The following is a 20,224-nucleotide window of genomic DNA, read 5'->3' on the forward strand; positions in this document are numbered from 1 at the left end:
TGGCTTCCCCCGCTGTAACCACCGGCCCCCACTGCCCTCCCAGAGCCGGGAGAGAACCCAGGAGTCCGGGCTCCCAGCCCCCCTGCTCTGACCCACCAGCCCCTCTCATAGCCAGGGAGAGAACCCAGGAGTCCTGGCTCCCCCCCCTGCTCTAACCACCAGCCCCCACTCCCCTCCCAGAGCCGGGAGAGAACCCAGGAGTCCTGGCTCCCAGCCCCCCCCTGCTCTAACCCACCAGCCCCCACTCCCCTCCCAGAGCCGGGGAGAGAACCCAGGAGTCCTGGCTCCCAGCCCCCCCTGCTCTGACCCACCAGCCCCCACTCCCCTCCCAGAGCCGGGGAGAGAACCCAGGAGTCCTGGCTCCCAGCCCCTCCTGCTCAAACCCACCACCCCCACTGCCCTCCCAGAGCCGGGGAGAGAACCCAGGAGTCCTGGCTCCCAGCCCCCTCTGCTCTAACCCATCAGCCCCCACTCCCCTCCAAGAGCTGGGGAGAGAACCCAGGAGTCTGGGTTTCCAGCCCCCCCCGCTCCAACCTCTATGTCCCACTCCCCCCACCCACGAGACAGAGAGAGAACCCAGGAGTCCTGGCTCCCAGCCCCCCTGCTCTGACCCACCAGCCCCCACTCCCCTCCCAGAGCCGGGGAGAGAACCCAGGAGTCCAGGCTTCCAGCCCCCCTGCTCTGACCCACCAGCCCCCACTCCCCTCCCAGAGCTGGGGAGAGAACCCAGGAGTCCAGGCTTCCAGCCCCCCTGCTCTAACCCACCAGCCCCACTCCCCTCCCAGAGCTGAGGAGGGAACCCAGGAGTCCTGGCTCCCAGCCCCCCCCTGCTCTAACCACCAGCCCCCACTCCCCTCCCAGAGCTGAGGAGAGAACCCAGGAGTCCTGGCTCCTGCCCCCCAACCACTAGGCCCCAGTCTCCAATCAGCGCTGCCCAGGAAAGCGTGTCTCAGCCCCTCACCTGGGGCAGGAAGCAAGTGAGGCTCCCGGCAGCCCCACCCCATGGCTCATGGGCTCTGTTTGGGCATAGCAGGTCCGTGGGTGGTAGGAGCCGGGGCGGGGCCTGGGGAGCTAGGTTAGGAGGCGAGAACAGTTTGTTCCCGCTGCTCTGGGACATCTATTAATAGCCGGAGCTCAGAAAGCCCCAGGCTTTGGCTCTGCTGCGCCAACCAGGCAAGCACCAGTCTGACTCTGGCAACTGGATGGGGCCTACACCAGGGATCTCTCCAACCCCCTGAGCCTGTCTCCCTGGTGTAGATTCAACCTTATGTCCAGTCCTGGCCCCTCTAACCACTAGACCCCACTTCCCTCCCTCAGCTGGAAATCAGGTGCCAAAACCTGAGCGACTTGGTGCAGAATCCAGCGTGCGAGGCGTAGAAATCCGGAGGATTCGGGGGCAGGATCCAGCGTGCGAGGCGTAGAAATCCGGAGGATTCGGGGGCAGGATCCAGCGTGCGAGGCGTAGAAATCGGGAGGATTTGGGGGCAGGATCCAGCGTGCGAGACGTAGAAATCGGGAGGATTCGGGGGCAGGATCCAGCGTGCGAGACGTAGGAATCGGGAGGATTTGGGGGCAGGATCCAGTGTGCGAGGCGTAGAAATCGAGAGGATTCGGGGGCAGGATCCAGCGTGCGAGACTTAGATATCGGGAGGATTCGGGACCAGGATCCAGCGTGCGAGGCGTAGAAATTGGGAGGATTCAGGGGCAGGATCCAGCGTGCGAGGCGTAGAAATCGGGAGGATTCGGGACCAGGATCCAGCGTGCGAGACTTAGGAATCGGGAGGATTCGGGGGCAGGATCCAGCGTGCGAGGCGTAGAAATCCGGAAGATTTGGGGGCAGGATCCAGCGTGCGAGGCGTAGAAATCGGGAGGATTCGGGGGCAGGATCCAGCGTGCGAGGCGTAGAAATCGGGAGGATTCGGGGGCAGGATCCAGCGTGCGAGGCGTAGAACTCGAGAGGATATTGGTGCAGGATCTGGCAAGCTGGTGGCTCGTCCGCTGGAAGCGACGCAGCAGGAAAGCGCTCTGGGTAGGTGGGTCGATCCTAGGCCAAGGAACTGCCAGTGTAATGGGGCAGCGAAAAAGGCAAGAGCGAACTAAAATGTATCAGCGAAGACAGATACAGGCTGTCGCGTCAGACGAGGCACTGGTAAGACCCCAGCTGCCTCCAATTTGGCTCCCCCATGCTTGGGAAAGATGAATTCAGACTGAAACCCGGTGCAGAGAAGAGATCCTAGAATGATCACGGACACGGAGGGCCTGTCTTAGGAGACGAGAAGAGCTGCTTTGTCTCGCCCTGCAAAAAGAGGACTAGGGGGTGGCGGGGGCCACTGATTTCTCTATAAATACATCAGAGGGATTTGGGGCAGAATCCAGCACCTGTGATGCCAAAATCGGGGGGGGATTTGGGGCAAGATCCCAGCACCTGTGATGCCAAAATCGGGATTTGGGGCAAGATCCAGCATCTGTGATGCTGAAATCAGGGGGATTTGGGGCAGGATCCAGCATGTGTGATGCCAAAATCGGGGAGATTTGGGACTGGATCCAGCATCTGTGATGCTGAAATCAGGGGGATTTGGGGCAGAATCCAGCATGTGTGATGCCAAAATCGGGGAGATTTGGGACTGGATCCAGCATCTGTGATGCTGAAATCAGGGGGATTTGGGGCAAGATCCAGCGTCGGTGATGTCAAAACCGGGGAGGATTTGGGGCAGGATCCAGCACCTGTGATGCCAAAATCGAGGATTTGGGGCAGGATCCAGCATGTGTGATGCTGAAATTGGGGGAATTTGGGGCAGGATCCAGCATGTGTGATGCTGAAATTGGGGGAGTTTGGTGCAGGATCCAGCGTGTGTGATGCTGAAATCAGGGGGGAACACCAAGGGGTACAATGAGCGACAGAAGCTAAAGGACAACGTTCCCACAAGAACAAGTGGCTATAAACTGGCCCTGGACAAATTCAGGCTGGACAGTAGACGGTTTCTCACCATCCGCAAAGGTGATCTTCCCACTGGGAATTGCAAGGGGCAAACAGCTTAATTTGGTTGTAAGAAGGAGCTGGGCAAATGGCTGAAGGCCATTGTATGGTGGGGTTGCTTGGGAGGGTGGGGAGTGGGGCTTGGCCGTCCTGGGGCGGAGGGAAACACATTCCAGTTTCTCTCTTATGTTCGGAAGATCTCAGGCTTCAGGGCTCTGTCTGGTCGCCTGCAGGGGTCAGGAAGGAATCCCCTCCCCTGCCTGCCCAGGATGGTCTGTTTGTTTTTCTTTCTTCTGGCGCATCGGGGATGGCCAAGCCAGAGGTGGGACGCTGGGTGGGTGGCTGGGCCAGGGATCTGAGTTGGCACCAAGGATTCTTTCTCTCCGGTGCTCGGCTGATTGCGTCTTGCTCATCTCCTTGAGGTCAAATTTATCACCCTATCCAGGAAGGAAGTTTTTCCCGGTTAGATCAGCAGCTGTGTTTATGGGGTTTTTTCACCTTCCCCTGCAGCACGCGGTGCGGGTCATTTGCCAGGATCATCCATCCTATTCTCTCCCTGTAGCACGTAAAAGTTTATGGCCTGTGTGCTGGGATACTTCAGTCTGATTTCAGTTGTTGGCTTTGGTGTGCGGGGCTTGATTGCCTGTGAGGTACAGGAAGTCAGAGGAATCCCTCCTTTCTGGCCTTCAACGCTATGACTTTATATAATCAGGGGCTCTTTGGTGGAGAATTGAGCATGACACACAGAAATCATGGCGATTTCATGGACAATTCAGTGTGTGAAACACATTTCGGGGATTTGGTGCAGATATCAGCATGGGAGATGGGAATCAGGGATTCTGTGCAGAATTCAGTGTGCAAAACAGAAATCGGGGGGAATTGGGTGCAGAATTCGGTGTGTGACTTAGAAGTCAGGAGGAATTGGTGCCAAATTTGGTATGTTTGAAAACGAAATCAGGTGCGTGAGGCAGGATTCAGTGTCGGGATGGGGAAATCAGGGAATTTGGATGCAGAATTCAGTTAAGTGTGAAACAGAAATGGGAATTTGGGTGCAGACTTCAGTAAGTGTGAAACAGAAATCGGGGGAATTTGGGTGCAGAATTTAGTGTGTTATGTAGAGATGGGAATTTGGATGCAGAATTCAATAAGTGTGAAACATAAATCAGAAATTTGGGTGCAGAATTCAATAAGTGTGAAACAGAAATCGGGAACTTGGGTGCAGAATTCAGTGTGTTATGTAGAGATGGGAATTTGGATGCAGAATTCAATAAGTGTGAAACATAAATCAGAAATTTGGGTGCAGAATTCAATAAGTGTGAAACAGAAATCGGGAATTTGGGTGCAGAATTCAGTGCGTTATGTAGAAATGGGAATTTGGATGCAGAATTCAATAAGTGTGAAACAGAAATCGGGAATTTGGGTGCAGAATTCAGTGCATTATGTAGAAATGGGAATTTGGATGCAGAATTCAATAAGTGTGAAACAGAAATCGGGAATTTGGGTGCAGAATTCAGTGTGTTATGTAGAGATGGGAATTTGGATGCAGAATTCAATAAGTGTGAAACAGAAATCAAGAATTTGGATGCAGAATTCAGTAAGTGTGAAACAAATCGGGAATTTGGGTGCAGAATTCAGTGCGTTATGTAGAAATGGGAATTTGGATGCAGAATTCAATAAGTGTGAAACAGAAATCGGGAATTTGGGTGCAGACTTCAGTAAGTGTGAAACAGAAATCGGGGGAATTTGGGTGCAGAATTTGGTGCGTTATGTAGAAATGGGAATTTGGGTGCAGAATTCAGCGTGCGAGACAGAAGGCAGGGGGAACGGGTGCAGAATCAAGCAGGTGACCTAGAAATCAGGGCAAGCCGATGCAGAATTCAGCGTGTGCAACACAGAAGTCAGGGAAATGCGATGCGGCAATCGGGGGGCTTAGGTGCTCAATCCTGGGCACGTGCGGTAGAAAGCGGAGGGGAGGAGGAGGTTGGTTGCTGAGGCAGCGTTCAGCGTGGGCGAAGCGGAAATCAGCACGTATCCGGGTGGACCCCATGAGATCAGGCTCTTTTGGCCAGCGGTGGCCATTGTACCCTTGTCCAGCTGTAGACAAAGGGCACAGCCGACCCAGCCAACCCCTCCGTCCCTTTTCATTGCCTGGAGCAGGCTGGTATTTAGCCCTGCCCACCTAAGCCAGATGGGGGGCAGTTTGCCTTCTGGTCCAGCCTGGGGCACGTCTCACTTTGCAGGGACATCAGTACCCCCCCCCCAATCTCTTGTGGGAGTTTAGTTAGCCAAGTGAAGGGCTTTGGGTGTGGGGCACGTTGCGGGGGGGTGAGTGCAATGGAGGGTCCGTGCTAGCCAGAGGGACAGGCTGGCTGCTCGAACGGGCCCTTTCTGGTCTTAAATGGGTTTGGTTTACAATTATTCACCCCTGAGGTGTCAGGGGTACTGGGGGTTTGGCCTCATGGCTGAGATCTAGAGGTTGGCTGTGCTGGGGAATACCTCTTCTTCTAACCACCAGAGCGAAACTCCCCTCCCAGAGCCGGGGAGAGAACCCAGGAGTCCTGGCTCCCAGCCCCCTCTGCTCTAACCCACCAGCCCCCACTGCCCTCCCAGAGCCGGGGAGAGAACCCAGGAGTCCTGGCTCCCAGCCCCCCCTGCTCTAACCCACCAGCCCCCACTCCCCTCCCAGCGCCAGGAAGAGAACCCAGGAGTCCTGGCTCCCAGCCCCCCCTGCTCTAACCCACCAGCCCCCACTCCCCTCCCAGAGACGGGGAGAGAACCCAGGAGTCCTGGCTCCCAGCCCCCCCTGCTCTAACCCTCCAGCCCCCACTCCCCTCCCAGAACCGGGGAGAGAACCCAGGAGTCCTGGCTCCTAGCCCCCCCCTGCTCTAACCCACCAGCCCCCACTCCCCTCCCAGAGCCGGGGAGAGAACCCAGGAGTCCTGGCTCCCAGCCCCCCTGCTCTAACCCACCAGCCCCCACTCCCCTCCAAGAGCCAGGGAGAGAACCCAGGAGTCCTGGCTCCCAGCCCCCACTCCCCTCCCAGAGCCGGGGAGAGAACCCAGGAGTCCTGGCTCCTAGCCCCCCCCGCTCTAACCCACCAGCCCCCACTCCCCTCCCAGAGCCGGGGAGAGAACCCGGGAGTCCTGGCTCCCAACCCCCCTGCTCTAACCCACCAGCCCCCACTCCCCTCCCAGAACCGGGGAGAGAACCCAGGAGTCCTGGCTCCTAGCCCCCCCCGCTCTAACCCACCAGCCCCCACTCCCCTCCCAGAGCCGGGGAGAGAACCCGGAGTCCTGGCTCCCAGCCCCCCATGCTCTAACCCACCAGCCCCCACTCCCCTCCCAGAACTGGGGAGAGAACCCAGGAGTCCTGGCTCCTAGCCCCGCCTGCTCTAACCCACCAGCCCCCACTCCCCTCCCAGAGCCGGGGAGAGAACCCAGGAGTCCTGGCTCCCAGCCCCCTGCTCTAACCACCAGCCCCCACTCCCCTCCCAGAACTGGGGAGAGAACCCAGGAGTCCTGGCTCCTAGCCCCCCCCTGCTCTAACCCATCAGCCCCCACTCCCCTCCCAGAGCCGGGGAGAGAACCCAGGAGTCCTGGCTCCCAGCCCCCTGCTCTAACCACCAGCCCCCACTCCCCTCCCAGAACTGGGGAGAGAACCCAGGAGTCCTGGCTCCCAGCCCCCCTGCTCTGACCCACCAGCCCCCACTCCCCTCCCAGAACTGGGGAGAGAACCCAGGAGTCCTGGCTCCTAGCCCCCCCCTGCTCTAACCCATCAGCCCCCACTCCCCTCCCAGAGCCGGGGAGAGAACCCAGGAGTCCTGGCTCCCAGCCCCCCCCTGCTCTAACCCACCAGCCCCCACTCCCCTCCAAGAGCCGGGGAGAGAACCCAGGAGTCCTGGCTCCCAGCCCCACTCCCCTCCCAGAGCTGGGGAGAGAACCCAGGAGTCCTGGCTCCCAGCCCACTCCCCTCCCAGAGCCGGGGAGAGAACCCAGGAGTCCTGGCTCCCAGCCCCCCTGCTCTAATCCACCAGCCCCCACTCCCCTCCCAGAGCCGGGGAGAGAACCCAGGAGTCCTGGCTCCCAGCCCCCACTCCCCTCCCAGAGCCAGAGAGAGAACTCAGGAGTCCTGGCCACCAGACCCCCCTTGGCCATGGGGGCTGCCCAGTGCCCCCCTGGGTTTCAGTTCCAGTCAAGGCTCCCTTGGTCCGGATTGCAGCCAGGTGGGAATGGGGCTATGGCCCCGCCCCCTTTCTCTAGCAGTGGGGAAGGCTGCCCCCTGCTGGCAGACCCTGACGCTCACCCACCTCCACTGACAGAGAGAGAGTCTTGATTTTTAAGAGTCGGTTCTGGGGAAGAGGAGCCAGGACTCCTGGGTTCTCTCCCCGGCTCTGGGAGGGAAGTGGGGGCTGGTGGTCAGAGCAGGGGGGGCTGGGAGCCAGGACTCCTGGGTTCTCTCCCCGGCTCTGGGAGGGGAGTGGGGTCTGGTGGGTCAGAGCAGGGGGGGCTGGGAGCCAGGACTCCTGGGTTCTCTTCCTGGCTCTGGGAGGGGAGTGGGGGCTGGTGGGTCAGAGCAGTGGGGGGCTGGGAGCCAGGGCTCCTGGGTTCTCTCCCCGGCTATGGGAGGGGAGTGGGGGCTGGTGGGTCAGAGCAGGGGGGGCTGGGAGCCAGGACTCCTGGGTTCTCTCCCCAGCTCTGGGAGGGGAGTGGGGGCTGGTGGGTTAGAGCAGGGGGGCTGGGAGCCAGGACTCCTGGGTTCTCTCCCCAGCTCTGGGAGGGGAGTGGGGGCTGGTGGGTCAGAGCAGGGGGGCTGGGAGCCAGGACTCCTGGGTTCTCTCCCCGGCTCTGGGAGGGGAGTGGGGGCTGGTGGGTCGGAGCAGTGGGGCCTGGGAGCCAGGACTCCTGGGTTCTCTCCCCGGCTCTGGGAGGGGAGTGGGGGCTGGTGGTTAGAGCAGGGGGGGCTGGGAGCCAGGACTCCTGGGTTCTCTCCCCGGCTCTGGGAGGGGAGTGGGGGCTGGTGGGTCAGAGCAGGGGGGCTGGGAGCCAGGACTCCTGGGTTCTCTCCCCGGCTCTGGGAGGGGAGTGGGGGCTGGTGGGTCAGAGCAGGGGGGCTGGGAGCCAGGACTCCTGGGTTCTCTCCCCGGCTCTGGGAGGGGAGTGGGGGCTGGTGGTTAGAGCAGGGGGGGCTGGGAGCCAGGACTCCTGGGTCCTCTCCCCGGCTCTGGGAGGGGAGTGGGGGCTGGTGGGTCAGAGCAGGGGGGGCTGGGAGCCAGGACTCCTGGGTCCTCTCCCCGGCTCTGGGAGGGGAGTGGGGGCTGGTGGGTCAGAGCAGGGGGGGCTGGGAGCCAGGACTCCTGGGTTCTCTCCCCGGCTCTGGGAGGGGAGTGGGGGCTGGTGGGTCAGAGCAGGGGGGGCTGGGAGCCAGGACTCCTGGGTTCTCTCCCCGGCTCTGGGAGGGGAGTGGGGGCTGGTGGTTAGAGCAGGGGGGCTGGGAGCCAGGACTCCTGGGTTCTCTCCCCGGCTCTGGGAGGGGAGTGGGGGCTGGTGGGTTAGAGCAGAGGGGGCTGGGAGCCAGGACTCCTGGGTTTTCTCCTTGGCTCTGGGAGGGGAGTGGGGGCTAATGATTAGAGCAGGGGGGGCTGGGAGCCAGGACTCCTGGGTTCTCTCCCCGGCTCTGGGAGGGGAGTGGGGGCTGGTGGTTAGAGCAGGGGGGCTGGGAGCCAGGACTCCTGGGTTCTCTCCCCGGCTCTGGGAGGGGAGTGGGGGCTGGTGGGTTAGAGCAGAGGGGGCTGGGAGCCAGGACTCCTGGGTTCTCTCCCTGGCTCTGGGAGGGGAGTGGGGGCTGGTGGGTCAGAGCAGGGGGGCTGGGAGCCAGGACTCCTGCGTTCTCTCCCCAGCTCTGGGAGGGGAGTGGGGGCTGGTGGTCAGAGCAGGGGGCTGGGAGCCAGGACTCCTGGATTCTGGTATGAACTGGGCCATGACTTGTTACCGGTTGAGTTAAAACCTCACTGAGATTGAGAGGCACGAGTCCTCCTTTCAATTAACAAAACTGTAACCAGAAATCACCCCCCAAGCCCAACACCCTCCCTACGGGGGGGCAAGGGTTATGGGAAGGGCCCCCCTAGCCCCCAAGCCGAAGAGGCTTGACGCTGGCTGCTAAGCCCCAGTTCCTTTCATTCCTGGTGCTGCCTCTGGGGTGGTGCAGTTGGTTATGCAGGGACCCTTCACCTGGCACCAAGATGCAGCCACCTCTGGGGCGGGGTGGCCGGTTATACAGAGATTGCTCGCCCGGCACTGAGGTGCATCCATTTCTGGGGTGGGGCGTCAGGTTATCTGGGGACCCCTCGCCCAGTGCTGAGATGCAGCCACCTCTGGGGTGGGGCGGCCGGTTACCCAGGGACCCCTCGCCCAGCGCTGAGATGCAGCCACCTCTGGGGCGGGGCGGCCGGTTAACCAGGACCCCCTCGCCTGGTGCTGAGATGCGGCCACCTCTGGGGCGGGGCGGCCGGTTACCCAGGGACCCCTCGCCCAGCACTGAGGTGCATCCACCTCTGGGGCGGGGCAGCGGGTTACCCAGAGACCCCTCGCCTGGTGCTGAAATGCGGCCACCTCTGGGGTGGGGCGGCCGGTTACCCAGGGACCCCTCGCCCAGCACTGAGGTGCATCCACCTCTGGGGCGGGGCAGCGGGTTACCCAGAGACCCCTCGCCTGGTGCTGAGATGCAGCCACCTCTGGGGTGGGGCGGCCGGTTACCCAGGGACCCCTCGCCCAGCGCTGAGATGCAGCCACCTCTGGGGCGGGGCGGCCGGTTAACCAGGACCCCCTCGCCTGGTGCTGAGATGCGGCCACCTCTGGGGCGGGGCGGCCGGTTACCCAGGGACCCCTCGCCCAGCACTGAGGTGCATCCACCTCTGGGGCGGGGCAGCGGGTTACCCAGAGACCCCTCGCCTGGTGCTGAAATGCGGCCACCTCTGGGGTGGGGCGGCCGGTTACCCAGGGACCCCTCGCCCAGCACTGAGGTGCATCCACCTCTGGGGCGGGGCAGCGGGTTACCCAGAGACCCCTCGCCTGGTGCTGAAATGCAGCCACCTCTGGGGCGGGGCGGCAGGTTACCTAGAGACCCCTCGCCCAGCGCTGAGATGCGGCCACCTCTGGAGTGGGGTGGCTCCCTCCCCTGGACAGACGGCGACAGACAGACAGACGGATGGACAGCAGCTTGGGCGTTCTCCACAGGACATTTATTTATTGTACATTTTCACAGCATAAAGTCACTCCCCGTTCCCTCCACACGGTGCCTCGCCCCTCGTCTGCCGGGGAGCGTGTGGGGGAAATAAGACCAACCCCCCCTCCCTCCGGCTGGGTCTAGGGGATTCCAGCCAGACTGCCCCCCCTCCACGCCTATCCCAGGTGTCTTTACAATTAGGGGGCGCTGGTCCCACCGTGGGGCATGGTGGACCCTGCGCCCCCAAAGCCGAGGGGCAGCAGTGACACCTGCCCCCCGGCCTGGGGAAAACACGGCCTGGGATCTGCCCCCCCCCCCCGTTCCCCAGCAGTTCACAACCCACTTTGAATGGACCCCTGGACACCCCACTGCCAAGCCAGCCCCATAGGGGGCAGAGCCAGCCAGGTCCTTAGCCCCTGCATTCCCTCCAGATGGGGAGCAGAGGACCCGCCCCGCTGCCCCCCCAAAAACAGGCATAGTAGGGGACCCCACGCCAACATCCCTCCGAGCTGGCAGGGGGGCCCCGATCCGCCCCCACTCCAGAGGGACAGTCACACGTCACGTCTAAGTGGGTGTGGGGGGATCGTGCTATAGAGGCTGGCAGGGAGGGGTCGTGCTATGGGGCTGGCGGGGAGGGGGAGGGGTCGTGCTATGGGGCTGTCGGAGCTGGGAGAGGTTTAGCGCTATGGGGCTAGCAGGGAAGGTTTAATGCTACAGATGACTGACTCTGGGGGGTGAGGCAGGGAAAGGTGGGGGTCACTCATCACACGACACGGGGATACAAAGCCGGGCAGGGTCCCGGTGGGGTGTGTGGGGGGATCCGGCCGGCCAGCACCCCCCAATCTGTACGCTTCCCCCACATAGCCCGCCCCACTGATTCCTGCATTGCGGAGCAGCTCAGGGGTCACCCCCTGCTGGCCATTAGGGGAACCCCCCGATTAGGGGGTGGGGGAGGGGAATGCCCCATCTGTGCCCACACCCTGTCTGGGGGGCGGGAGGTCGCTGGTCCTGGGCTGCACCCGCTGCTTTCTCCCCTCCTAGAGCAGACTTACCCAGCCCCCCTTGCCCCAGCCAGGCCCAGGCCCTGCTGCTGGGTGGGGGGCACTCGGGGGCCAGCCAGCCCCCCCCAGATCCCCAGAGGAGAGAAGCTGGAACTGCTGGGCTGTGGGGGAGGGGTGGATCTGGGGGCTCCTCCTTTCCCCATGCAGCCCCCCCTCTACAACTCTTAAAGGCTTGGAGCTGGGGGTGGGACACAGCACTGCCCCCTCACTGACATGGGGGGGGAGGAAGATCAATCCCCCCCAAAACAGACTGCACAGTGCAGCTCCAGGAATGTTACAAAAGCTCACGGGGGGTCGGATCAGGATGGGGGGGGAGAGGAAGGTAAAGAAACTTATGATATTCATCCCCCCCCCACCGGTGGTGTGAGATGCAACCGTCTCTGGGGCGGGGTGGTTGCTTATTCAAGGACCCCTCGCCTGGGTGTTGAGATGCAGCCACCTCTGGGGCAGGGCGGCTGGTTATCCAGGGATCCCTCGCCCAGGTGCTGAGATGCAGCCACCTCTGGGGCGGGGCGGCTGGTTATCCAGGGACCCCTCGCCCGGCGCTGAGATGCAGCCACCTCTGGGGTGGGGCAGCCGGATACCCAGGGACCCCTCGCCCAGGTGCTGAGATGCAGCCACCTCTGGGGCGGGGCGGCTGGTTACCCAGGGACCCCTCGCCCAGTGCTGAGATGCAGCCACCTCTGGGGCGGGGTGGCTGGTTATCCAGGGACCCCTCGCCCGGCGCGGAGATGCAGCCACCTCTGGGGCAGGGCGGCCAGATACCCAGGGACCCCTCGCCCAGGTGCTGAGATGCAGCCACCTCTGGGGCAGGGCGGCCGGTCACCCAGGGACCCCTCACCCGGTGCTGAGATGCGACCACCTCTGGGGTGGGGTGGCTGATTATCCAGGAGCTGAGACATGGCCAAACCAGGGGACCCGGCGCTCGTGCTGCCTGGCCTTGCTCTGAAAGGGCAGGGGTGGGTGCTTGAGTTTCTCAGGCTTCTGGGTTCCCCCTATTTTATTTCTGGGGAAGGGGGATTGGTCCTTAAAATATTTAAATTAAAACACTAGACACTGAAAACACGGGGGGGGGGGAAGGGAGCAGGTATGGGGGCGGGGGGGGGGGGATCCATGACAGCTGGAAATCTAGTAATAAATCTACAAACAGACAAAATATAGAATATATATATATGTATAAATAAGTCAGCCTATATACAGGACGGCCACACGCACCGCAAGACACGCACACACGCCACGGGGGGGCCCGGGGGAGAAAGGGGAAGGGGGGGAGGCTGGAAGATATGGCTGAGATCATGGGAAGGGGGGGGTCACAGCCCCTCGTGCCTCTCCAGGCTGCAGCTCCTTTGGGGGGGGAGAAATGGGGGGGGCTTTGGCTTCCGAGGGTCCATTAAGTGCTGAAGTAAACTGGAAAGGAAAGAGAGACGGGAGCAGAGAGGAGTTAGTTCAACATGCGGCCACCTCTGGGGCCGGACGGCTGTTATACAGGGACCCCTCACTTGGGACTGAAATGCAGCCACCTCTGGGGCCGGGTGGCTGGTTATACAGGGACCCCTCACTTGGGACTGAAATGCGGCCACCTCTGGGGCCGGGCGGCTGGTTATACAGGGACCCCTCACTTGGCGCTGAAATGCGGCCACCTCTGGGGCCGGGCGGCTGGTTATACAGGGACCCCTCACTTGGCGCCGAAATGCGGCCACCTCTGGGGCCGGACGGCTGTTATACAGGGACCCCTCACTTGGAGCTGAAATGCGGCCACCTCTGGGGCCGGACGGCTGTTATACAGGGACCCCATACTTGGCGCTGAAATGCGGCCACCTCTGGGGCCGGGCGGCTGGTTATACAGGGACCCCTCACTTGGCGCTGAAATGCGGCCACCTCTGGGGCCGGGCGGCTGGTTATACAGGGACCCCTCACTTGGCGCTGAAATGCGGCCACGTCCGGAGCCGGGTGGCTGGTTATACAGGGACCCCTCACTTGGCGCTGAAATGCGGCCACCTCTGGGGCCGGGCGGCTGGTTATACAGGGACCCCTCACTTGGCACTGAAATGCAGCCACCTTTGGGGCCAGGCAGCTGGTTATACAGGGACCCCTCACTTGGCACTGAAATGCAGCCACCTCTGGGGCCAGGCAGCTGGTTATACAGGGACCCCTCACTTGGCACTGAAATGCAGCCACCTTTGGGGCCAGGCAGCTGGTTATACAGGGACCCCTCACTTGGCACTGAAATGCAGCCACCTCTGGGGCCAGGCAGCTGGTTATACAGGAGGGGTGCTCACTTGGCACTGAAATGCAGCCACCTCTGGGGCCAGGCAGCTGGTTATACAGGGACCCCTCACTTGGCACTGAAATGCAGCCACCTCTGGGGCCAGGCAGCTGGTTATACAGGGACCCCTCACTTGGCACTGAAATGCAGCCACCTCTGGGGCCAGGCAGCTGGTTATACAGGAGGGGTCCTCACTTGGCACTGAAATGCAGCCACCTCTGGGGCCAGGCAGCTGGTTATACAGGGACCCCTCACTTGGCACTGAAATGCAGCCACCTCTGGGGCCGGATGGCTGTTATACAGGAGGGGTCCTCACTTGGAACTGAAATGTAGCCACCTCCAGGGCCAGGTGGCTGGTTATACAGGGACCCCTCACTTGGCACTGAAATGCGGCCACCTCTGGGACCAGGTGGCTGATTATACAGGGACCCCTCACTTGGCGCTGAAACGCGGCCACCTCTGGGGAGCCAGGGCAGCCTAAGAGCCCTATGGGAAGCACCGCAGTTGAGGACATGAAGTGGGACTTTCTTCACAGCGAAGAGGAAGTCTCCCTGTTTAGCCCAATTGGGTGTTAACCCTGGAACCTAATGATGACGGCTGATGTTTACAGGTGGACTGGATGGGAGGAGGAGAGGGGGCAGGTGGCATTTGGGGATGAGACATTACTGTTGCTTCATTCTGCTGGGTGCCATCACCTTCACCCCAAAAATACAGAAGGGGCTCGGGGGAGGGGAGGACCCAGCAGACTCCAACAGCTGGAGAAGGGGAAGTCCAGGGAGTGAGGGAAGGAAATTTCAGGCCATCCAGATCTACCCTGCCTCCTTTCTGGTAAGGCTATTTGCCACCGTGTGGGCGGGGCCACAGAAAGCCCCACCCCTTCCCAATAACCCTTTGCCTGTTTCCCTGCAGTGCTGGGGGTGGCTGTGGGCAGGGCCAAGGAAAGCCCCACCCCCTCGAATACCTTGTTTCCGCACTATTGGCTGGACTGTGTAGGTGCCATGGTGGGCGGGGCCTGTGGGGTGGGAAAAAAGCTCCGCCCCCTTTATTTCTGCACTAAGGGGAGAGTGGTGGGTGGAGGGTCCCTGTGTGGGTGGGGCTAAGGGAAGCCACACCCCCATCATCCTTCACAGCTGTTTCATCTCAATACAAAAGGGGAGGCAGTGGGCGGGTCAAACAAAAGCCACACCCCTTCCAAAAACCCTTCGCTGCCCACTTTAGGGGCAGCTGTGGGTCTGTCTGTGGGCGGGGCCAAGGACAGCCCCACCTCCTCATTGCCACACCCCCACGGCAGGTGCCTGGCTGCCTTTTTCGCATCCCAAGAGTAGGAGTGCCCCTAGGGAAGGGGGTGGGGGTCACATGCCACCCCCCTCCCCTGCCAGCCCCCCCGCTCCCAAGCCCCCACTCACCAATGATAATGATCAGGATGATGGCGCATATCACCCCCAGGATAATCATCATCTGTGGGGAGAGAGACCATGAGCGCCAGGGAGGGGCAGCGGGAGGAAGGTGGGGGGCAGGGGCTTGGGGCCGGGAGGGGAGCCCTGGCGGAGGGGGGCAGAGGAAGCCAGGAAGGGCAGCTCTGGAGCACAGTGTGGCAGGGATGAGGAAGATGGTATAGGAAGTGGGGGTTGGGGTCACGGGGGGGCAGTCAGGTGGGCTGCAGGGGACCATGGGGAGATGTGGGGAGGAAGATGGAGGGCTGCAGGGGGAGTCAGGGGACTGCAGGAGGCCATGGGGGAAGTCAGGTGGCTGCAGGGAGGGGAAATGGGGGGGCCCACAGGGGGCTATGGAGAGATGGGGGACCTCAGGGGGGCTGCAGGAGGCTATGGGGTAGATGGGGGGGCATAGGAGGAGTCAGTGGGTTGCACAGGGCTGTGGGGAGATGTCAGAGGGCCACAGGGGGCTGTGGAGGGGAGACGAGGGGGCTGTGGGGACTTCAGGGGGCCGTGGGGAGACAAGGGGGCCACAGGGGTCTATGGGGAGATGTCAGTGGGTGACAGGAGGTTGTGGGGAGACGGGGGTGGGCGAGGGAGCCGTGGGGACTGCAGAGGGCCGTGGGGAGATGAGGGGGCCGCAGGGGGCTGTGGAGTCTGCAGGGGAGTCTGTGGGGTGCAGAGGGCCGTGGGGAGATGAGGGGGCCGCAGGGGGCTGTGGAGTCTGCAGGGGAGTCTGTGGGGTGCAGAGGGCCGTGGGGAGATGAGGGGGTTGCAGGGGAGTCCGTGGTGTGCAGAGGGCCGTGCGGAGATGAGGGTCGCAGGGGGCTGTGGAGGCTGCAGTGGAGTCCGTGGGGTGCAGAGGGCCGTGCGGAGATGAGGGGGCCACAGGGGGCCATGGAGCCTGCAGGGGAGTCCGTGGGGTGCAGAGGGCCGTGGGGAGACGGGGGGGCCACAGTGGGCCGTGGAGGCTGCAAGGGAGTCCGTGGGGTGCAGAGGGCCGTGGGGAGACGGGGGGGCCGCAGGGGAGTCCATGGCGTGCAGAGGGCCGTGCGGAGATGAGGGGGCCTCTGAGGGGCCACAGGAGGCTGTGGAGGCTGCAGGGGAGCCCGTGGGGTGCAGAGGGCCGTGCGGAGATAAGGGGGGCTCTGGAAGGCCATGGAGCCTGCAGGGGAGTCCGTGGGGTGCAGAGGGCCGTGCAGAGATGAGGGGGGCTCTGGGGGGCCATGGAGCCTGCAGGGGAGCCCGTGGGGTGCAGGGGAGCCCGTGGGGAGATGGGGGGGCCGCAGGGGGCCGTGGAGGCTGCAGGGGAGCCCATCGGGTGCAGAGGGCCGTGGGGAGATGGGGAGGCCGCAGGGGGCCATGGAGCCTGCAGGGGAGTCTATGGGGTGCAGAGAGCCTTGGGGAGATACGGGGGCTCTGGGGGGCCATGGAGCCTGCAGGGGAGCCCGTGGGGTGCAGAGGGCCGTGGGGAGATGGGGAGGCCGCAGGGGGCCGTGGAGCCTGCAGGGGAGTCCATGGGATGCAGAGGGCCTTGGGGAGATAAGAGGGGCTCTGGGGGGCCATGGAGCCTGCAGGGGAGCCCGTGGGGTGCAGAGGGCCGTGGGGAGATGGGGAGGCCGCAGGGGGCCGTGGAGCCTGCAGGGGAGTCCATGGGATGCAGAGGGCCTTGGGGAGATAAGAGGGGCTCTGGGGGGCCATGGAGCCTGCAGGGGAGCCCGTGGGGTGCAGAGGGCCGTGCGGAGATAAGGGGGGCTCTGGAGCCTGCAGGGGAGTCCGTGGGGTGCAGAGGGCCGTGCGGAGATGAGGGGGGCTCTGGGGGGCCATGGAGCCTGCAGGGGAGCCCGTGGGGTGCAGAGGGCCGTAGGGAGATGGGGGGCCGCAGGGGGCCGTGGAGGCTGCAGGGGAGCCCGTGGGGTGCAGAGGGCCGTGCGGAGATGAGGGGGGCTCTGGGGGGCCGTGGAGCCTGCAGAGGAGTCCGTGGGGTGCAGAGGGCCGTAGGGAGATGGGGGGCCGCAGGGGGCCGTGGAGGCTGCAGGGGAGCCCGTGGGGTGCAGAGGGCCGTGTGGAGATAAGGGGGGCTCTGGGGGGCCATGGAGCCTGCAGGGGAGCCCGTGGGGTGCAGAGGGCTGTGTGGAGATAAGGGGGGCTCTGGGGGGCCATGGAGCCTGCAGGGGAGCCCGTGGGGTGCAGAGGGCCGTGGGGAGATGGGGAGGCCGCAGGGGGCCGTGGAGCCTGCAGGGGAGCCCATGGGGTCCAGAGGGCCGTGCGCAGATAAGGGGGGCTCTGGGGGGCCATGGAGCCTGCAGGGGGGTCCATGGGGTGCAGAGGGCCTTGGGGAGATAAGGGGGGCTCTGGGGGGCCATGGAGCCTGCAGGGGAGCCCGTGGGGTGCAGAGGGCCGTGCGGAGATAAGGTGGGCTCTGGGGGGCCATGGATCCTGCAGGGGAGTCCATGGGGTGCAGAGGGCCGTGCGGAGATAAGGGGGGCTCTGGGGGGCCATGGAGCCTGCAGGGGAGTCCGTGGGGTGCAGAGAGCCGTAGGGAGATGGGGGGCCGCGGAGGCTGCAGGGGAGCCCGTGGGGTGCAGAGGGCCTTGGGGAGATAAGGGGGGCTCTGGGGGGCCATGGAGCCTGCAGGGGAGCCCGTGGGGTGCAGTGGGCCTTGGGGAGATAAGGGGGACTCTGGGGGGCCATGGAGCCTGCAGGGGAGCCCGTGGGGTGCAGAGGGCCGTGCGGAGATAAGGGGAGTCTGGGGGGCCATGGAGCCTGCAGGGGAGCCCGTGGGGTGCAGAGGGCCTTGGGGAGATAAGGGGAGCTCTGGGGGGGCCATGGAGCCTGCAGGGGAGTCCGTGGGGTGCAGAGGGCCGTGCGGAGATAAGGGGGGCTCTGGGGGGCCATGGAGCCTGCAGGGGAGCCCATGGGGTGCAGAGGGCTGTGCGGAAAGGGGGTTCTGGGGGGCCATGGAGCCTGCAGGGGAGTCCGTGGGGTGCAGAGGGCCGTAGGGAGATGGGGGGCCGCAAGGGGCCGTGGAGGCTGCAGGGGAGCCCGTGGGGTGCAGAGGGCCGTGGGGAGATGGGGAGGCCGCAGGGGGCCGTGGAGCCTGCAGGGGAGCCCGTGGGGTGCAGAGGGCCGTGGGGAGATAAGGGGGGCTCTGGGGGGCCATGGAGCCTGCAGGGGAGCCCATGGGGTGCAGAGGGCCGTGTGGAGATAAGGGGGGCTCTGGGGGGCCATGGAGCCTGCAGGGGAGCCCATGGGGTGCAGAGGGCCGTGCGGAGATAAGGGGGGCTCTGGGGGGCCATGGAGCCTGCAGGGGAGTCCGTGGGGTGCAGAGGGCCGTGCGGAGATAAGGGGGGCTCTGGGGGGCCATGGAGCCTGCAGGGGAGCCCATGGGGTGCAGAGGGCTGTGCGGAAAGGGGGTTCTGGGGGGCCATGGAGCCTGCAGGGGAGTCCGTGGGGTGCAGAGGGCCGTAGGGAGATGGGGGGCCGCAAGGGGCCGTGGAGGCTGCAGGGGAGCCCGTGGGGTGCAGAGGGCCGTGGGGAGATGGGGAGGCCGCAGGGGGCCGTGGAGCCTGCAGGGGAGCCCGTGGGGTGCAGAGGGCCGTGGGGAGATAAGGGGGGCTCTGGGGGGCCATGGAGCCTGCAGGGGAGCCCATGGGGTGCAGAGGGCCGTGCGGAGATAAGGGGGGCTCTGGGGGGCCATGGAGCCTGCAGGGGAGCCCATGGGGTGCAGAGGGCCGTGCGGAGATAAGGGGGGCTCTGGGGGGCCATGGAGCCTGCAGGGGAGTCCGTGGGGTGCAGAGGGCCGTGCGGAGATAAGGGGGGCTCTGGGGGGCCATGGAGCCTGCAGGGGAGCCCGTGGGGTGCAGAGGGCCGAGGGGAGATGGGGTGTCACGGGGGAGAGCCGGGGGGGGCCGCACCTTGAGGTTCTTCCACCAGTATTTGCGTTTTAGCTTGGCGGCGCTGGTCTCGAACTGGGAGGCGCCCGCCTGCAGGGCGTCGGCTCGGTCGTCCAGCTCCGACAGCTTCTGGTCCCGCTCCAGCACCTTGTCCACGTTCACCCGCATGATGTCAACCACCTGGGGGGGCGGGAGCATCAGACATGGGGAGACCCGGCCAGAGCAGGGACCCAGGCGTCCGGAAGCCGCACGCCACCCCCCGAACTCACCTCGTCCACCTGGGCTTGGGTCTGCTGCAGTCTCCGGTTGCTGGTGAGGTTGGGGGGTGGTGGGGGGGGGCCACCCCCTTCTCCTCCGGCGGCGGGGGGCGCGGCAGCGGGGGCCGACCTGGGGGACAGAGGGCAAAGGTCACAGCGACCCCACACAGGAGAAACAGCCCCGACCCTGAACACAGCCAGCCGCAGCGGGTGCTGCCCCTCGATTTTGCCCCATAGCCCCTCATTCCTGCCCCATAGTGCCCTGGTGCCCCTGAATCCCACTCCATAGACGCCCCCAGCAATGCCAGTGCCCGTCAATAGCCCCTCACTGCCACCCAATAGCGCCCTGGTGCCCCTCAATCCCACCCCATGGACACCCCCAGCAATGCCAGTGCCCCCAATGCCACCCCATAGTGCCCTGGTGCCCCTCAATCCCACTCCATAGATGCCCCCAGCAATGTCAGTGCCCTTCAATCCTCCCCATAGACACCCTCCACTCCTGGACTGCCAGTACCCCATAAACCTGCCCCATAGCCAGCCTCTCCCCACAGCTCCCCCCCAACGGCACGGGTGCCCCTCTATCCTGGTTCTTTTGGGGGGGGGCCTGTGGGGCACTGGTGGAGCAGCACTGGAGAATGAACCCCTAGAATTAATCCCGCCAGGCAGACATAGGCTGCGATCAGCTGGGTAACACCCAAAGCCAGTGCCAGGGAGAGATGCAAATGGGGGCTGCACAGGGGAGGAATCTGGGAGGGGAGTGGGGGCTGGTGGTTAGAGCACGGGGTGCTGGGAGCCAGGACTCCTGGGTTCTCTCCCCGGCTCTGGGAGGGGAGTGGGGGCTGGGGGGTTAGAGCAGGGGGCTGGGAGCCAGGACTCCTGGGTTCTCTCCCTGACTCTGGGAGGGGAGTGGGGGCTGGTGGTTAGAGCAGGGGGAGCTGGGAGCCAGGACTCCTGGGTTCCAACCCCAGCTTTGGGAGGGGAGTGGGGGGGGGGCTGGGAGCCAGGACGCCTGGGTTCTCTCCCCGGCCCTGGGAGGGGAGTGGGGGCTGGTGGGTTAGAGCGGAAGGGGCTGGGAGCCAGGACTCCTGGGTTCTCTCCCCGGCTCTGGGAGGG

At 64.0% G+C, this 20,224-nt stretch overlaps 1 protein-coding gene across 1 annotated transcript; it reads right to left on the bottom strand.

Moving 5' to 3' along the window:
- Window positions 1-12,415: 12,415 nt before the first annotated feature.
- LOC115642633 lies at window positions 12,416-19,810 on the bottom strand. The gene is made up of 4 exons (XM_030546284.1): window positions 19,124-19,810; window positions 18,876-19,034; window positions 14,932-14,983; window positions 12,416-12,666 (listed from the first exon to the last, which is right to left on the bottom strand). The coding sequence occupies exons 1-4, from the start codon at window positions 19,628-19,630 to the stop codon at window positions 12,650-12,652; spliced, it is 735 nt and encodes a 244-aa protein (XP_030402144.1). The 5' UTR covers window positions 19,631-19,810; the 3' UTR covers window positions 12,416-12,649.
- Between the last annotated feature and the right edge of the window lie 414 nt (window positions 19,811-20,224).

The sequence above is a fragment of the Gopherus evgoodei genome, unplaced genomic scaffold, assembly GCF_007399415.2.
Source record: "Gopherus evgoodei ecotype Sinaloan lineage unplaced genomic scaffold, rGopEvg1_v1.p scaffold_43_arrow_ctg1, whole genome shotgun sequence".
Lineage (NCBI taxonomy): Eukaryota > Metazoa > Chordata > Testudines > Testudinidae > Gopherus > Gopherus evgoodei.